Source organism: Cyprinodon tularosa, unplaced genomic scaffold (assembly GCF_016077235.1).
Source record: "Cyprinodon tularosa strain WSP-4 unplaced genomic scaffold, ASM1607723v1 ctg417, whole genome shotgun sequence".
In the NCBI taxonomy this organism is placed as follows: domain Eukaryota; kingdom Metazoa; phylum Chordata; class Actinopteri; order Cyprinodontiformes; family Cyprinodontidae; genus Cyprinodon; species Cyprinodon tularosa.
Window position 1 is genome coordinate 89,464 of NW_024039138.1, and position 16,256 is coordinate 105,719.

General features: G+C 37.4%; 1 protein-coding gene and 1 long non-coding RNA gene across 2 annotated transcripts; both read right to left on the reverse strand.

The window, feature by feature from the left end:
* Nucleotides 1-5,548: 5,548 nt before the first annotated feature.
* Nucleotides 5,549-7,294, reverse strand: LOC119792296. Its single transcript, XR_005281973.1, has 2 exons — nt 7,234-7,294; nt 5,549-6,950 (listed from the first exon to the last, which is right to left on the reverse strand). It is a non-coding gene; the product is annotated as an uncharacterized LOC119792296 (long non-coding RNA).
* Nucleotides 7,295-7,708: 414 nt separating this feature from the next.
* On the reverse strand, nt 7,709-15,025 carry LOC119792322 (OX-2 membrane glycoprotein-like). The gene is made up of 5 exons (XM_038298918.1): nt 14,938-15,025; nt 10,519-10,857; nt 10,143-10,445; nt 7,889-7,927; nt 7,709-7,812 (listed from the first exon to the last, which is right to left on the reverse strand). Exons 1-5 carry the CDS (start codon nt 15,002-15,004, stop codon nt 7,709-7,711), a joined length of 852 nt encoding a protein of 283 aa, XP_038154846.1. The 5' UTR covers nt 15,005-15,025.
* Nucleotides 15,026-16,256: the final 1,231 nt, after the last annotated feature.

Here is a 16,256-nt window from a genome sequence, read left to right on the forward strand (position 1 = left end):
ATCCTTTAGGGAAAAGATTAAATGTGTTTTAACATCAATAAAAAAAACCCCCTGAAAACTCAACATCAGAATCTGAACATGAACTTACTCCATCCTCTGCCATCTGATTCAGATTGTATATCCACATCTGATAAAAGAGATTTGATTGTTTATTGTACATTTTCTTACAATACATCAACAACTTCCTGACAGACTGACACAAAATTGTGCATAATGGTAAAAATAATTAAAATAATCCATCCATCCAAGGTTTCAGCAATGAATCAAAATTTGACAAAATGTGGCATGCATTTGCATTAAGTCATCTTTACAAATAAGAAAACATAAAGCAAAAAGATATTGCTTTGTGTTACTTGAATTTAATTGGTTTACAAAAATTACTGGATAAAACAATAAACTTTAAATACAATAAAAAAACTATATCATCATGAAGACAGAGGGACACAATAGGGTCAGAGAGAAAGTTATGGAGTAGTTTAGAGATGTTTAAAGCCAGAGCTCTTTCAGTCTATTAGAAAGGGTTCTAGGGTTGGACAGCTCAAAACATCGCCCTATTGGCTGTCCTGTTTAACCAGAATGCCAAACAAGAACAGCACTACTCAGAGAAGAAGTTGGTCAGCCCATGGTTACTGGATGAGTTGCAAATCTACCAGTGCTGTGCAAGGGCAGGGGCTGAAAAAAAGTTAACATATAGTGCATCTTCACCACTGTAAAGGGCACTTAACCAGCCGCTTTAGTTTCCAACTTTAGCACAGGTTTTAGCAAAGGAAGTCAAAATCTCATCAACTTATTATGGTCTGCTATTACTGTTTATTTTTAGATTTCTTGTTCACATGTGTTTAACTATATTGAACACTGGAGCTGGACTGGGGTAGGCGGATGGCTCGGAGTGGATAACGTATAATTCCCATATTTTAAAATCCCAAATTTGACATTTTTAAAACAGATGTTACTTGTCACTCTTGGCTTCGGTTTAATGCAGAGGTCATGGATTAGCGGACTGTGGTCCAGATCTGGACCTGCTGGCTAATTCGGACCCAACGTGATTTAAAACATTTATAAATAAAAAATGCTGTCTGACCCCCAGATTCCACATCCTCTGTCTCCGCTCTGCTCCGCAGCTCTCCAGACCTCCTGTGCAAAGCAAAGCCTTATCCTTGGAGCTCGAGGAGAGCATGCGCAATATTATTATTATATCCGTAGGAGCAAAACATGCAAAAATGAACACTTAATTTTATATGACATATAAAAAAAATCCCCATCAGCATCCAGCATATGTGCAGTTTCTGATGGAGATGAGAAATCTGCTTTCTGCTTTGTAGAAGTACCAATAGTTTGCATCATAACTTTTAGATAAACAGTCTTAGTTTTTTTTTTTTATATATATAAGAATTATGCTCTGATTTGTAGTTACTACGGATCTGCTGTTACTATATTTTAATTTGTCAAACCGGATCTTCTCGCTGTTGTTTTTCCTGTTTGGTGCGATTGCAGTAGAGGATCTTGACCTGGCCGGACCAGAGTGGAGGCTGCACATTTAGTATGTTTGGCTCAACCTGTTGCTGTGAAGCAGGATTCTCCACCATGAACAGAATCAAAAATAAATGGATCCAAGCTCAAAATGAGCACTTTAATATGTGCTTCAGCAGGGCTTTGTCTCCATTCAAACCCAGGTTTAAAGCCTTGCAGAGTAGCCTAAAGCCCACAACTCTAATTAAGCCAGTCAGTTCAGGTGTTTTATAAAATATGTGAATCAGCAAATTCTCTATATTCCAAACTGAAAGATTCTTGTTCTCTACTTCAAAAAACACTTTAGATTTTAAAATCGAAACATTTTCTTTCTATTCTGTTTAAAGTAACAGATTATTAAAAATGTCTTCAGACCTTTACTGGTTGATGATTTTCCCCGCTGATTTTTAATTGGTTACCACTGGTTTACTGTTTATAAATATTTATTTCACGTCATGTGCGCCATCGAATGCAGATCATTGGCGCCATCCACATCTAGTGAAAACTAGTGGAATTGGATGAGTCATAGAACGCAAACACTCATTGGTTAGCTAAAGGAAATCCTCAGAGGCAAGCAGGTGTTCTTCAAACTGCAAACTTGAATTGTCTATGCCATGCTACAATGTTGGATTCAGAAAAAGATGTTAAAATGTCTGAAAGGTCGGACACAGGTAAGAGCGTATCGGGAGATGGAGACCAACAAGACCTCCCTCATCCTTGGCCCTATCTCAAAGAATTTTTCAAAACAGTCGAAAAATTGAGCTTTCAATTCATATAGTGGCATCTGGCTGTTTTTTTTTCTTAAGGTTACTTTATACTTTTATACTTTAGGTAGTTTTTGGAGCACATACTTTTTCACTTTTACTGGAGTAAACAGGTAAAGTTGTTAGTTATACTTTTACCAGAGTGTTTTTCAGACTGCAGTATCTATACTTCTACTTAATTAACAAATGTTACTTTTTTGTCTCAGGATCTCTCTAGTCCTCAAAGTGATGACCATTTTTATGATATCACCATCACACTGAGCACAAATAATTGTTAGGTTTACTTTTAATGTCAGGGTTAGGGCAAAGAAAGCATTTAAAATGAAAATCAACCGAAGTTGATGGGATTCAATACATGGTCCTCTCTAAATATAGCAAGATGAGTATGTTTGTTTGTGTAGAGAGATATAGAGATATATAGATTTTTACCTAAAAAAAGTATGCAGGGTGTAAGAAAACAATACAAGCCAGTATTTTTGTTAAATAATAAGAAAAAAAGAATAATTTCTCCACTAGTAGTTTCTAATTAACATAAGAATCGTTTATATGCTGTTAAATTAGATTTGTATAGAAGACAATGAGCAAAAGGGATGGGTGTACTAAATTAGGGGATTTTTTCACCTTAGAATAAATAATTGGATAAGAGAAAAAACATCCTGTAAAAAGCAGTGTGTATACTCACCTCTCTGAAACGTTCTTCCACAGGTAAAAAGAAAGGGAATTAACCACAAAGTTCCTTCATGTGGCATCCTAAGCGTGGTTTTTAAATTATGACTGAAGTAATACTGAGACAAAGAAGCAGGTCTTTCCAGGGAAGAGCATACAGCTGAGTGCAGAAGAAAGAAACAGTAACTTTTATAGTTTCTAACTCTCTTAGACAAAATAATGAAGCAAAAATATTATTAACTAATGAAGAAGAAATACACTTATTTCAAAAACTACAAAAAAAAATCTAAAAAGAAATAATAGTAACAGTAAAAAAAAGCATGAAATGATCTTTACACAGTACACTAAGTTCTGGTTCTGTATCCCATTCCTAACCATTGCATTTCCTCCACTGTACTTTAATTCTTTATCTTAATACATCTTAAAATGTATAGTATTTTCTTTGTTAGTTTCCCACCCTGTAGATAGAATAGTTTTTTTTTTATGGTACCTTTATAGATTTATTCCGTGGAATATTTTTCATAATTGTCATGGATTGTTGTTGCCATTATAATAAATATTTTATCATCTATCCTCATATCGATATTGAAAACACCCAAAATATTCTATTAAGGTAAATTGAATATAGTTTAAAAATTTGTTACCAGTTGCAAGTTCATGTTTTAACTGACAGAATTGCAAATGAGCATGAGGTGATAAGTTACAAATGTTTATGCAGTTTAAAGTTTTGCATTTAGGGCATCTAAATGGGTTTCCCCCCCTAATAAAAACTGCCTCAGATATTCAAATAAACAAGATTTTATTGTTTAACAGCTGACCAAAGCACATATTTGGTTCATTTGCATTTAGAAAAAAAAAATATAAACAAAACATAGCTTATGTTTCCATCTTATTGGAACTCCATTAATGCATCAGTTTAATTATTTATAATCATTAGTTTTTATTTTGTCAGTCCAAAAATGTCCTTAATTTGTCATATTCCTTATTTTGCGATTTCAAAATAAAGCCTGTTGGCCTTTATTTTGAGCATGAGAACATTGCTATACAAAGGCATGTGAACATTCCGTTGTGACTGTATAGTCACGTTCTCTCTTATTACTAAACAAGTATCCCTTTTTTCAGGAGAAAGCAATCCTTTTGCTTAGCAATGCTTCCAACAAACCAGGGCAAATGTCACAACAACTCCTGATGCTTTAACACAGCTTTGCAATTATTTGTAAAGTTCCTCGTCTCTCTTGAAAAAAACTAATGCTTATTTGTCAGACGAACATTACTAGTCTGCTTGTATCCTGAACCACTGGAGAATTCTCCTTTCAGACAACCACTGTAATACATTCATCCTTATATGAGAAAAGACTTTCCTCAAGACTTTATTGTCTGACTCAGTCTGAGTCATAATAGACAGTTGTTTCAGCCTAAACACTACAATTCCTGTCTTTCCAGTCATCCATTGCAGCTGGTGTGTCATGGGAAAAACCCACAGGACACACGGGTTTGTATTTCTATCTATATTAAGCCTTTACATTAACTTAAGGATTTCATGCAGCTCTGGGAAGATAAAAAACTTCATGATGAACATCTAGTTATAGAAGTTAACCCTGGAATACAGTCTGTTCTTAATTTAAAGGGGTCATAGAATGATTATATAGGGTATTTAGTGCTGGTCCTTAATGTCTCTGAATAGGGTGTGTAACATTGGTTGACTGCAGTGCAGCAAAACCGAGCCGTCAGCTCTGGGGCTGGTCCGGAAACCTTGGCGGACAGGGGCAGGGAGCCAGCAGGGGATGGAACGACCGAACCCGACCAGGCGGCCCCATGCTCAACCCGGCCTGCCTTACCGAGCAGGCGGGGGGAAGCATACCGTTATCCCAATAACTTTATGATCTATTCTCTTCGATGGCTTACATTTTCTCTGATTGTAATTTCAATAACTTGTTTTAATAACTTATGTATTAACAGAATAATATACATGATTATCAGTCAATTGTTTTATTAATTTTAGACTTCAAGCTTAGTTCTGAAATAAAAAGTTTTAAGACTAATCTTATTTTTTAGAATGCCTGACATTTTTAATATATGTAAGAACGATCATCAGTCTCCCCCCATATGTTTTGTTACCTACTAAAACTTTTCTAGCTTGGGTAGCTCTTTTCTTGAGGGGAGCTCAGAATGATGTAAATTAGCGCTCTGGGTCACATACCCAAGTGTTTTTCAATCCCAGTCCTCTAGGCACACTTCCTTACATGTCATGGATGTTTCCCAGCTTTCACAAACCTGATATAAACTGATAGCAGATTGACAAGCTTTGCTGAACTGCGATCCTCTGAGTCGGTTGTGTTAAAGCAGAGAGAAATCTGAAACATGCCGTGTGCCTTGAGGACCGAGAGATGGATCCAACCCTTTAAAGTTAGATGGATGAATGTATAAAAAGGGCAGCTGCAATGAGCATGAATTCACGCCAAGTGCTTTTCAGTATATTGAGAGGGAAAATAATATTATACAATTCAAGTAAAGCTAATAATTTGTTAGAAGGTATGCAGTTGTGCTTTAGGATTGTCAGAACATCAACTAATCTAAATACCAGTTAAAGAAAACACAAGAACACAAAATGCAGTTTTAAATGAAATTAATGTTTTTATTGTAAAGGTGAACATAACCTTATGCCCCTTGGCCCACTTTCTCTAGCTACACCCAGGACTAATTACAGCCACATTCCTCTCAATCTAGAAATCAACTAAGAAGGACATGTCTGACACAAAGAAGAGCACTTTAGAAGCTGGACATCATGCCAAGATCCTGAGAAAATTGAAAACAAATAAGAAATAAAATAATTGTGATCTGTCAGTCTGGAAAAGGATTACAAAGCCGTTTTTAAAGCTTCGGGTCTCCAGCATACAGCATCGTGAACAGTGGTGAACATTTTAGTAGGAGCTTACTGACCAAAATACCCAAAGAACAGAGCATCCAATAGGACCCAAAGACCCCACATCATCATCTAAAGAACTGCAAGCCTCACTAACCTCAGTTAAGTTCAGAGTTCAAGCGTCCACCGTGGGAAAAAGACTGAGCAAAAATGGCGGAGGTCCAAAACTAAAACCACTGCAGAGCAAAAAACATTAAGGCTCATCTCAAAATTTTCCAGAATAAATCTCCATGATTCTGTAAATAACTAAATGATAAAATTCTCCTTCGTGTTCATTGGCCCAGCAGTTACACCTAGTGGTTAATTTATGCTTTATTTTGAAGAAGGGTAGATTTCTTTTACTTGTGTTTTGTGATTTACTGCACTTCCTGTTCTTGCTAAGCATATTGAGACAGCGATAGATCCTGAAGGAACCAGAAAAAAACTGTTAAAATAGAGACTTTGTAAAGCAGAATGAGGTATGAATATGCACCATTGTGATTTGTGATAATTAATGTTATTCATTTATTTTTGAAGCAGTAGAACATCATTTGTTTTTTATTTAAAAAACAAAACTGCTGACGAGTTAAGGACAATAAAAATCCTTTTTTGTTGTATGTGTGAACATTAATGTTTTAATTTTAAACAATGGTTAAGCATGTCCAACAATTACATATTCTTTCATTATTTCAGTATTTCATGCTACAGATTTCACTGTGTCTTTGACAGGAAAAGTCAAGATTAAACCGCACCCGTTTGGAAATCCCTGCATCTGGCTGTTAATTCCAATAGACTGCTACAGATTCTTAACACTATGAGGAAAACATTTTGTTGGCTTACATGACAAAAGCTGAATATGAAAGGTGTGTGTCCCATTACACCTGGTATAATACTAACCCCACATTTCAGAAAAAAAAAAATCATATCAGCAGTAAAACATGGTGGTGGTAATGTGATGATGTGGGACTGTTTTACTCCTTAAGGACCAGGAAGATGTAGAAGTATTCTGAGTCTAATAAATACTCCTTAAAGAGAAAGTCCGGTCCTCATCTGTTTGTGACCTCCAGCTGAAACCAACGAGGATTCTGCAGAGGGGAAATCCTATAAAACTAAAAGAAAAAAAAAAAAAAGAAAAAAAAGTTATTACACCTCTGAGTGGCTGATGAAAAGAAAATTGAAGGCATTGAAACACACAAATCATGAAGAGTGGAGAAATGTTTTTCACATCGCTCTCACTTTTTATATGTATATTTACCCACATACATATAAATGCATACACACACATCTATGATGGGGAAATTGGAAAGAAAGTCACAAAAGGATTATTTCTGGTTATTTAAAAAAAGTATAAAATGACATAATTAGATCTTTATTCGTATAAAACATACAAACCAGGTTTGGTTATGAAGATTTTTTTCCTGTCAGTATTGGATGTTGACAGCTTTCTACATCAGGTGTTGTTGGATATTTTGTTGTTGGTGATTTGCTGGTTTGTCTGTTCATTAGGCCAGATCTCTGCTCCTCAGTGTTCTTTTGTGGCATAAACATTTTCTCATTCCTTGATTAAAAAGAAAAATATGTTTTAGACCAAAGACTGTTTAAGTAATTGAATCAAAGACGTTCAAAAGAAAATGTCGTACCATTAGGTGGAGTGAATGTGATATTGTTATCAGAAGCAATTTTAAAATATTAATATGTAAACAATGTAATAATGTCAGTGATATATAACTAAATAAAAAAACTTACTGAATAACGCTGATTTGTTCCTTTGAGTTTTTCTCTTCTTGAGACTTCCTGTGTGGCAAATTAAGGGTTTTATAAATTAAGTAATTATAAATGAATAATAAACTGATTACTGACAAAACCGCTAAGTTCTCTGATAGTAGTACCTGCTCTGATTCTTTCGTCTAAACCAGAAAATGGCAAGTAAAGCCACTAAAACTCCAAAGGCCAACACTCCAACAATCCATCCTTTGCAGAAAAATAACAGGTGTTAGAAACATGACTGAATGAAGAGAAATTATACAAAGCCTGAACACTAACATACCAATAACACTGTGATCAGGTCCAGAGTCTTCAACCAAACCTTAAAAAAAACCACGAGAATAAAAATAACAGAACCACACAGTAAAAAAAAAAAAAAATCCTGCCTACTTTTCTTTTAATAATTTGAAAAACAGACCACAACCTTTATGACTTTTCTTTTGGTAATTTTATGTGACAAAAGGATTTAAAGTTTATTATAGCAAAGAAGATGTGTTTCTTTTCTCCCATAAAAATCTAATGCTGGCATCCAAGTGTATTTGGATCATCTAAACATTAGTGTTTAACTCTTTCCACATATCTCAGTTTAATTTAGCTATGCACTTTGGTTAGGTCATTTTAACACATGGGTACATTTAGCTTCTGTGATCTTCTACTCCAGTTTAAAATTGCAGCCAGAAAGCTTTTAGTATTATCTTGTATTTACTTCTACCAATTTTCACCTAAGTATGATGTTACCATCCTGACGTATTATGATTTGATAAGCTGCAGCATTTACTCTCCCCCTCAGACTGAGTTTGTTATATTTACAGGATTACCACCAATTTGGTGTCAAATCAGGGCGGATAAAGCTTTTGACAATTGAACAAAATATACAGCTAAAAACGCTACAAACAAGGCATAGATTCTACATCTTTGACCGCCTACTGGAGCTACGGTCACAAAATGTTTTGTCCAGACTTATAAATATAGCCACTCTTGACCGTGTATTAAACTGCCGAGTTTCAGATGCATGAAAACAGAGTAGTGGACTAATGGAACAGGCTGAAGATAAGGCGGAAGGAGGCAGGGCGCTAGGAATTCCCACCGACCACTGATCAATCCTGCTTTCCGACAACCCATCACTGGATAACAAAATGGATGATCTCTGCCACAAGGTCTCTTCCAAAAAAGGAGATTAGTAACTTGTGTAAAAATGCTAGCTCAATCAACAGACATTGAGTTTATGACTGTTAACTGTCGACCGTTCTAGCTGCCCTATAGAGTTTAGTATGGTTAGCATCACTGCTGTATATGTCCCCCTTAACGCTAATCCAAAAGAGGCCATGAAGATTCTCTACCAGGGCAGGTTATCTCTGAGCTCTAATCTGAAGAGAACAGAGGGTGTTTTCATCATTGCTGGGAATTTTAACCAGGCTAAATTGAAGACTGCTCCCTCATTCTTACCAACATGTGGGCTATGCAACTCGGGGACAAAACGCCTACTCTAACATTAAAGATGCATTCAGAGCAGCTCCCCGCCCCAACCTCGGGTTATCAGATAACATATCTGTCATACTATTTCCTGCATACAGGCCCCAACTAATCAGGGCAAAGTACAGTGTGGATTAAGGGGGCCCACAGTCCCTGGGGAAACTCCAGGACTGTTTTGAATGCTCAGACTGGAACGTCTTCAAAGCTGTGGCTAGATATGACAACAAAATCAATATAGATGAGTATTCCATGACTGTGTCAGTCTAAATCGACATATGCATTGAGGACATCAGCACCACAAAGGACATCACCACCAGGGCCAACCAACGACCCTGGACTAATGAGGAGGTTCGGATATCGCTAAAAGCAAGGAACTCAGCTTTCAAGTCTGGTGACAGAGAGGCACTGAGGACAGCATGTGCCAACTTGACCCATGCCATCAGATCAGCGAAGCAGAACCAAAGCCGGAAGACCCAGGAGCTCTTCCATGATGCCAGATACACCAGAAGGATGTGGCAAGGTATACGGGCGATCACAGACTGCAACACACCCTCCCTCCTGGTGGGTGCAGCTGATGCTGACTGAACTCAAAAACTTCTTTAGAAGGTTTGAGGCACTAAAAAGCACTCCAGCAATGAAAGAACCACATCAGGAAGAGGAGGTACTCAACCTTGACACAGCTGAATTGTGGAAGACTCTGAGAAGAGTCAACCCAAGAAAGGCAGCAGGCCCCCATAACATACCTGGGCAGGTGTTCAAGGAGTGTGCAGGTCAGCTAGCTGTTGTCCTCACAGACAATTCTAACACCTTGCTGGACCAAGCCATAGTGAAAATGACAATAAAAGTTGTCTAAGTCTAGGTCATATTAACATGCTGTGCCCATACAGGGTCTGAAGGATTCTAGAACCTCAGCATTGTAATTTTTTCATTCAAAAATATTCCACAATTATGAACTACTTTGAGTTGGTCCACCAACTTACATTCCGCATGTTATAACCATGAATATGAGAAAATGTACAGAAATACATGGATATGAGTATTCACTATAAAGAGATTCTTCTCACCATCATCAGATGTTTCTGTAAATCCAGGAACGGTGATCAGCTTCTCTCTGGGAGCAGCAGAGAGCACTGACACTGAACATCCAACCTGTGTGCTGCTGAAAGCTGACAGCAGAGCTGTGGTGGTGACGGTGACTGTACCGTTGCTGTGGGTCACACTGCTGCTGTTGTAGTGGGAGAAGCTGAGGTTCTGCTGTAGAACAGTCAGTGTTACAGTGGGAGCAGGTCGACCTGTGGCTGAACAGGACACAACTGACTCTGAAGAAACATTTGATCTCCTCACAACAAGGATGGGTTCATGCAGCTCTGGTAGGAGAACAAACATCATGATCAACATCTAGTTATAGAAGTTAACCTTGGAATACAGTCTGGTTCTTACCATAAACCTTCAGGCAGGTTGTCCCGGTCAGAGCTCCATCAGGAAAGGTGTTGAACAAGCATAGATAACATCCTTCATCCTGCTCTGTAACCTTCCTGATAACTATGGAGGAATTCTTCAGTCCAGCTTCTGTAAACTGAACTTTTTTTTCAAAGCCAGGATTTACTGTTTGGCCAAAATACTCGCTGTAGGAGCAGATATTTATCTTTGTGTTTCCAAAGACCTTCTGCCAGGTGACCTGATGGACCTCTTTAGTTTCCAGGAGCTGACAGCTGAGAGGAGCATCTTCACCTGCTGCTGCTAAAACAGTCTGCTTGGTCCGGATCACAGCTGCTACATCTGCAGGAAACAGTTAATAAAAAATTACAATAGTAAGCTTATCTGTATGATGACCATTGTATTAGAAGGCTTTCATTTCCATCCCATTTTCCTCTGTTGAAAAAAACAAATCCTCTTCTCTCCCTAATGGTGGGCCAGGGTTGATAAAGGGAACACGTGTCTTCATAGCTCCAAGAGCAGCAGGCCATCTAAAGTGGGTCAGGACTTTAAAACAATGACACACCCTTTAAGATAGACAAGTATGACACATACTATAAACTTTACAGATATCACCAAGGTATGAGAACCGATGGGAAAAGTTTTCTTCCCAATATAACATGAGCCCAGTGCTCTGCCTCACATTTCTCTGTTAAACTTAGATTAAATCATGTTGAAGTTTTAAGTCCTGTATTAGTTGTTGACTATAAGAAGTGTTATTCAGTGTTATTTTTATAAAGACTGATATGTCCAGCTAAAAAGAACTGGGAATAAGCCCCAAGGCATACTGTAGGCGTCTTCAAAAGGACTACTGCCTACATGTACATCACATTACTTAGACTGACCGGTAAATCAAGAGTTTTGCCTTTTGGCTGAGCTCTTTTTTGATCCGATCTGTTGTAGTATCCACAAGCGAAAGTGACACCATCTTTTGTTGATCTCCCACTTTTTGTTTCCCTTTCTCATGAACTGGACAATACAGACATTAAATCCTTCATTTGAGGCAGGAACTCTTCTCCAACCCGAAGTTGAAGACGGCTTCCATTTGACTGAACCCTCTTGCAAAGGCTCATATCACAACTTGGTCACTCCGGCCATGAATGGATTGTCTGCTAGCAGTACCTATGCCACGCTTAGGACAATCCAGACTGTTTTCATGGGTTGTTCCAAGAGGCTGGAATGACCTACCAAGCACAATGAGAACAGCAGCCTCCCTTTCTATCTTTAGGAAACACTTAAGGACCAACCTCTTTAAACCACATCCGTCTTACATCTTACCCATACCTCTGTACCTCTCTACTACTCTTTCTGCACTCCCCCCTCTCTCTCTCTCTCTCTCTGCTGTCCCCACTGATTCTGACAAGGGATTTTTCCTCTAGAGAACTTATTGTCATATTAAGGATAACTGTGAAATTGTTTCTATATTGTAAGTCGCTTTGGATAAAAGCGTCTGCTAAATGCATAAACATTAAACATTAGGTGGATAAACCACCTTTTCTGGTCAGAACCATCGACTCCGGCATGGGGGCGCTGCTCATCCTCACGATAGCTTCGCCCTGTCAGCACCGTACGTACCTCGGCTGCATCTAAAAATCCTCTCCATAAGTTTTTTTTTGGCCAGGACCGATTACAGAGGGTAACCCCTCCACGATCCAACATGCAGTAGGAATATAGATCAGATAGTCCCTTGTACAGGGCCCCTAAGCCCTACTCCTGGAGTGTCCCCTACTGGGTTACACCATGGGCACACTTTTGTTTGGTGTTGGACGTTTTCACCATCCAGGCTGACTTGATCGGAAATCTCCATTGTGGTGAGGCTTTGGGAGTAGATGACACACCGCTTCTTCCTGTCATCAGGGTCAATGGCCCTGTTCTGACTGACCTTGACAAGAAAGGGGGACAGAGTGTGTGGTTCAATTACAGGGCGATCACACCTCTCAGTTTTACAAAGAAGGCCTATGCCGGGGGACTGGAGAGGAGAGTTCTGCCAACTGCTAACCTTAGCTTAAGAAAGAGCAGTGTTTGTCTTTTTTCCAGCTATGGAACACTGGCTCAGTTCTACACCCTCTGCAGGGTGCTTGAGGCTTCGTGGGAGTTTGCTCATCTGGTTGACATGTGCTTTGTGTACCTGAAGAAGGCATGATTTTTTTTTTAGTACTGCTGGTAAAATCAATACTCTAAAAAACAAGGAACATATTTAGAGACTTTATTGTATAACTTTAGTGAACCAGTGTGAATTATTCTAATAAGTTCATGTTCTTAGCCAACAAGAGAGGTAATCTTTGTGGTCTTCTGCTGCGGTAGCTTACATCTTCAAAGGGTACAGGGGTTACGTTCTGAGAAAGTGGTCTCTATGTTTTGCAGATTATTTCTTTTTTAGCTTTACTAGCCTTAAACCACCTGAACAGGTCTCTAACTACTCTGAACTGCAATTCAATATATTTTCATTTAATATCCTGCCTCCTTTCCAGTAAATCAGACAGTTTTGGTAGTCTTTAACCCCTTGACACCCATTGTCACAACAAACCCTTTGCATTACGTACAAAGCCAATAGAGCATGTGCATTTCCCCAGTGCAAGTTATTACACATCCATTGTGGACAAAGGGACCTTTGAAAAGCTCTTGTTTCTGTTACAACAGGTTCCTAACAGTACAAGGGCAGAGAGCAGACACTTGCTAGAAGTTTGCATTATAAATCAGTGCACAAATGTCACACCATAAATTTGCCTTGTGTTATTTCAAAGTTATCAGTCAATGGCAATATTTATGCTGTGCTGCTGTGTGTGTGTGGATGTAGTGCACACTGATTGGATCCAGCTGGTGCTGAGTCTCCTGAGTCTCTGGTTTTTCTAAGAATGTTTGCTAACCTCTGGTTGTCAAGTCCCATCTCCCAGTCAGGTCTGCCTAATGCCTGCTTCTCTGCCTCAGGATTGTTTTTCCTGTATTCTTTGGTCCTGTCAGCGCTGCTCCTTCTCAGCCAGAATACACCCCTACGCTGAGAAAACCTCAGATTTGGATCCCAGTCATTCTTATATCCAGAATGGATGATTGGGTGTGTTAGCTCATATTTCAAGATCATAACCTCTCCCACAGTTACTGTAAACTCCCTTCAGTTCCCCCAAGCTTGAAACCAGCTCCAGGTTCTCTGATCACATCTGTTCTTAAAAATCTTTTACAAAAGCTTTATGTTGTTTTCTGCATAACTCGTTTCTCAAAAACATGTCACTATGAAGCAATCCTATTGCTCAACTACTCTGCCAACCGTGCAGATAACCACACCCCTTAGTCTCAGTCAAATGTGAAATCTTTGTGCGACTGAGATCCAAGTAATCAGAGAAAGTTTCCATTTCAGCAACATGCAGCTTCTGCCTTGGCCCCATAACACTGATTTAAAAATGACAATGTTATTATGTAAGTTTCTTGAGTAATCTGCCACAGCACCTGAGTAAATAAAAAGCTTCCTTAACATCTTCTGAACTTAAACATGTATTACTTATTTTTAAAAGTTTCCCTTTTTCTCCCACATTCCTTTAAAAATACTCAGCTGTAAAAGGATTTTATTTTTAACTCCAGCTGTCCCTGTAGACTCCTTTACTCAGTTCACAAATATTTCTGTTCATGTTCTATGGGCCTTTGCGTGGGTGTAACATGCTGTGCACTCTTGTTCACTTGGCCACATTGTTGTGTCTTCGCCATATTGGCAAATATAGATAGCTAGATAGTCAGTTTTAATATGCAGATAGAACACAGGGGACTGTTTTTGAAGAGTGATCATAAAAGAATGGCCACAAGTGCAGCTCAATAAAAAAATTATAATCTAATTTCATGAGAGGTTTAATCCTGGCATTTTCATGAATAAAAACTATAATTACCATAAAGAGCATTAAAAAAAATTAGAAATCAGAAAAGACAAATTAAGAAAGGAGTAAACATGGATATTAATTGTAGATTTTTTTTGACAATCTGAGAGACAAAAATTATAACAATATTTGATATTTGATACTAAAACAAGGAGATTTATATCTAAAATGTACTCCAGTTATCTTTAAAGGTGAGCTCCACCCCTTTAAACTAGTAAAACAAGAAGGCAGGTCTGGACCTGCTTACATCGATCTGAACACAACGTTTTTACTAAGCTAAGAAAGGTTCCGTAAGAAATACCAAACTTTCAACGTCAAAGTATTTCAGACACTTATTCCATTTGTTGATAATTACGGTTTTAGATCCAATTCTTATTTAATTAAAGTTGGGGAAAAGACGACTTCAGAGACTGATAAAGTGAAAGTATGACTCCATTGCACTTGGTCAACAATGCATAAAATTATTTATAAAAAAAAAATTCCCCCTAATGTATACAAAAGCATTGGGAGTGTTTATTCTCACCTTTCTGAAATGCTCCTCCAAAGGTAAAAAGAAATAGAATTAGCCATAGATTCCTTCCATGTGGCATTGTAGTGCAATTCAAAAGTGAAAACTGAAAAAAGGTGGAGAGAAAGGAAACACGTGGTGCAGCCTCAAGATTATGTAAATGAACAAGAGTTATCTATTGTTTTATAGATGGTCCAGAAGCACTGATCAGTCAATGCAGTAGTTTTTTTTTTTATATTTTTAACTCCTGAACGCTAACTTTACATGTTTCCATAATTTTAACACACCTCAATCAGAAGATTTCAGTTCATCAGATTCGTGTTAATTAATATAATCATGTTATCTAAAACTGGGAAACATCTGAAAACATGCAGGGCAGTTTTCATCCAGGTCCAGGGTATCAACCAGGGTTTTAAAGTTGAGTTATAGTGATGTCGATGGCTGTCGATGACTCTTTCTTTAAAGATAAATATATTCAAATAATACACACACCATTTCCAGGTGGGAAAACTGATGCATATCTTTGTATTCCTGAAATATGCTGAGAATATTTTATTTTTGACTTGAGGAAAAGACTAAAGTTTCTGTAGCATGTAACGAGGTTACTGACAAAAAAATGCTATTAATTTAATCAATTAAGTCCTGCATCAAATTGACATCATTTGAGAAATTTAAGTTTACTTATATAGCCACACAAGCATTAAAGTTAAGATCACATTAATGAGGTAAAAGTATCTTTTAGAAAATGGATGAATAAAAAACACTAGACATACTTTTAACACTGGATATGTAAAATAAAAATATAAAATAATATCTAAGTATATTAATTTATTTTATTGATCCTATGTGACCGGGTCTCAACAAAAAGCAGATACAGTAAATACAGCAAACATAAAATAATTCAATAATGTTGATTAGTTTTAAAGTACAGACACTAAGGACTGCATCAAGGCCAGTTGGGGAATAACTATGCTACAAAAATACAAAAAACTACTGTCATGGAGTTTACACTAAATCTATCTGTTTACTTTGACCCCCCTCAGAATGACTGACACTTAGTAGAAGCATTGAACATATTTCCAAGCTTTATGCTCTCTGACTTTTAGTATTTGTATGGTCCTTTGCCAATATCTTAAAAATAGCATCTTATCTCAATATAATATATGAATCTTTTATACAAAAACTATAAAGGCACATAATAAATGATTGCATCATTGATGTTCCAATAATTTCACTGCTTAGCATTTTTTTCTTAAAATTCTTAAGTTTTTATGTATCTATATGAATAAGCCTTTAAATTTTGAACTAAATAGAATCATTTAAAAAATGTTGCT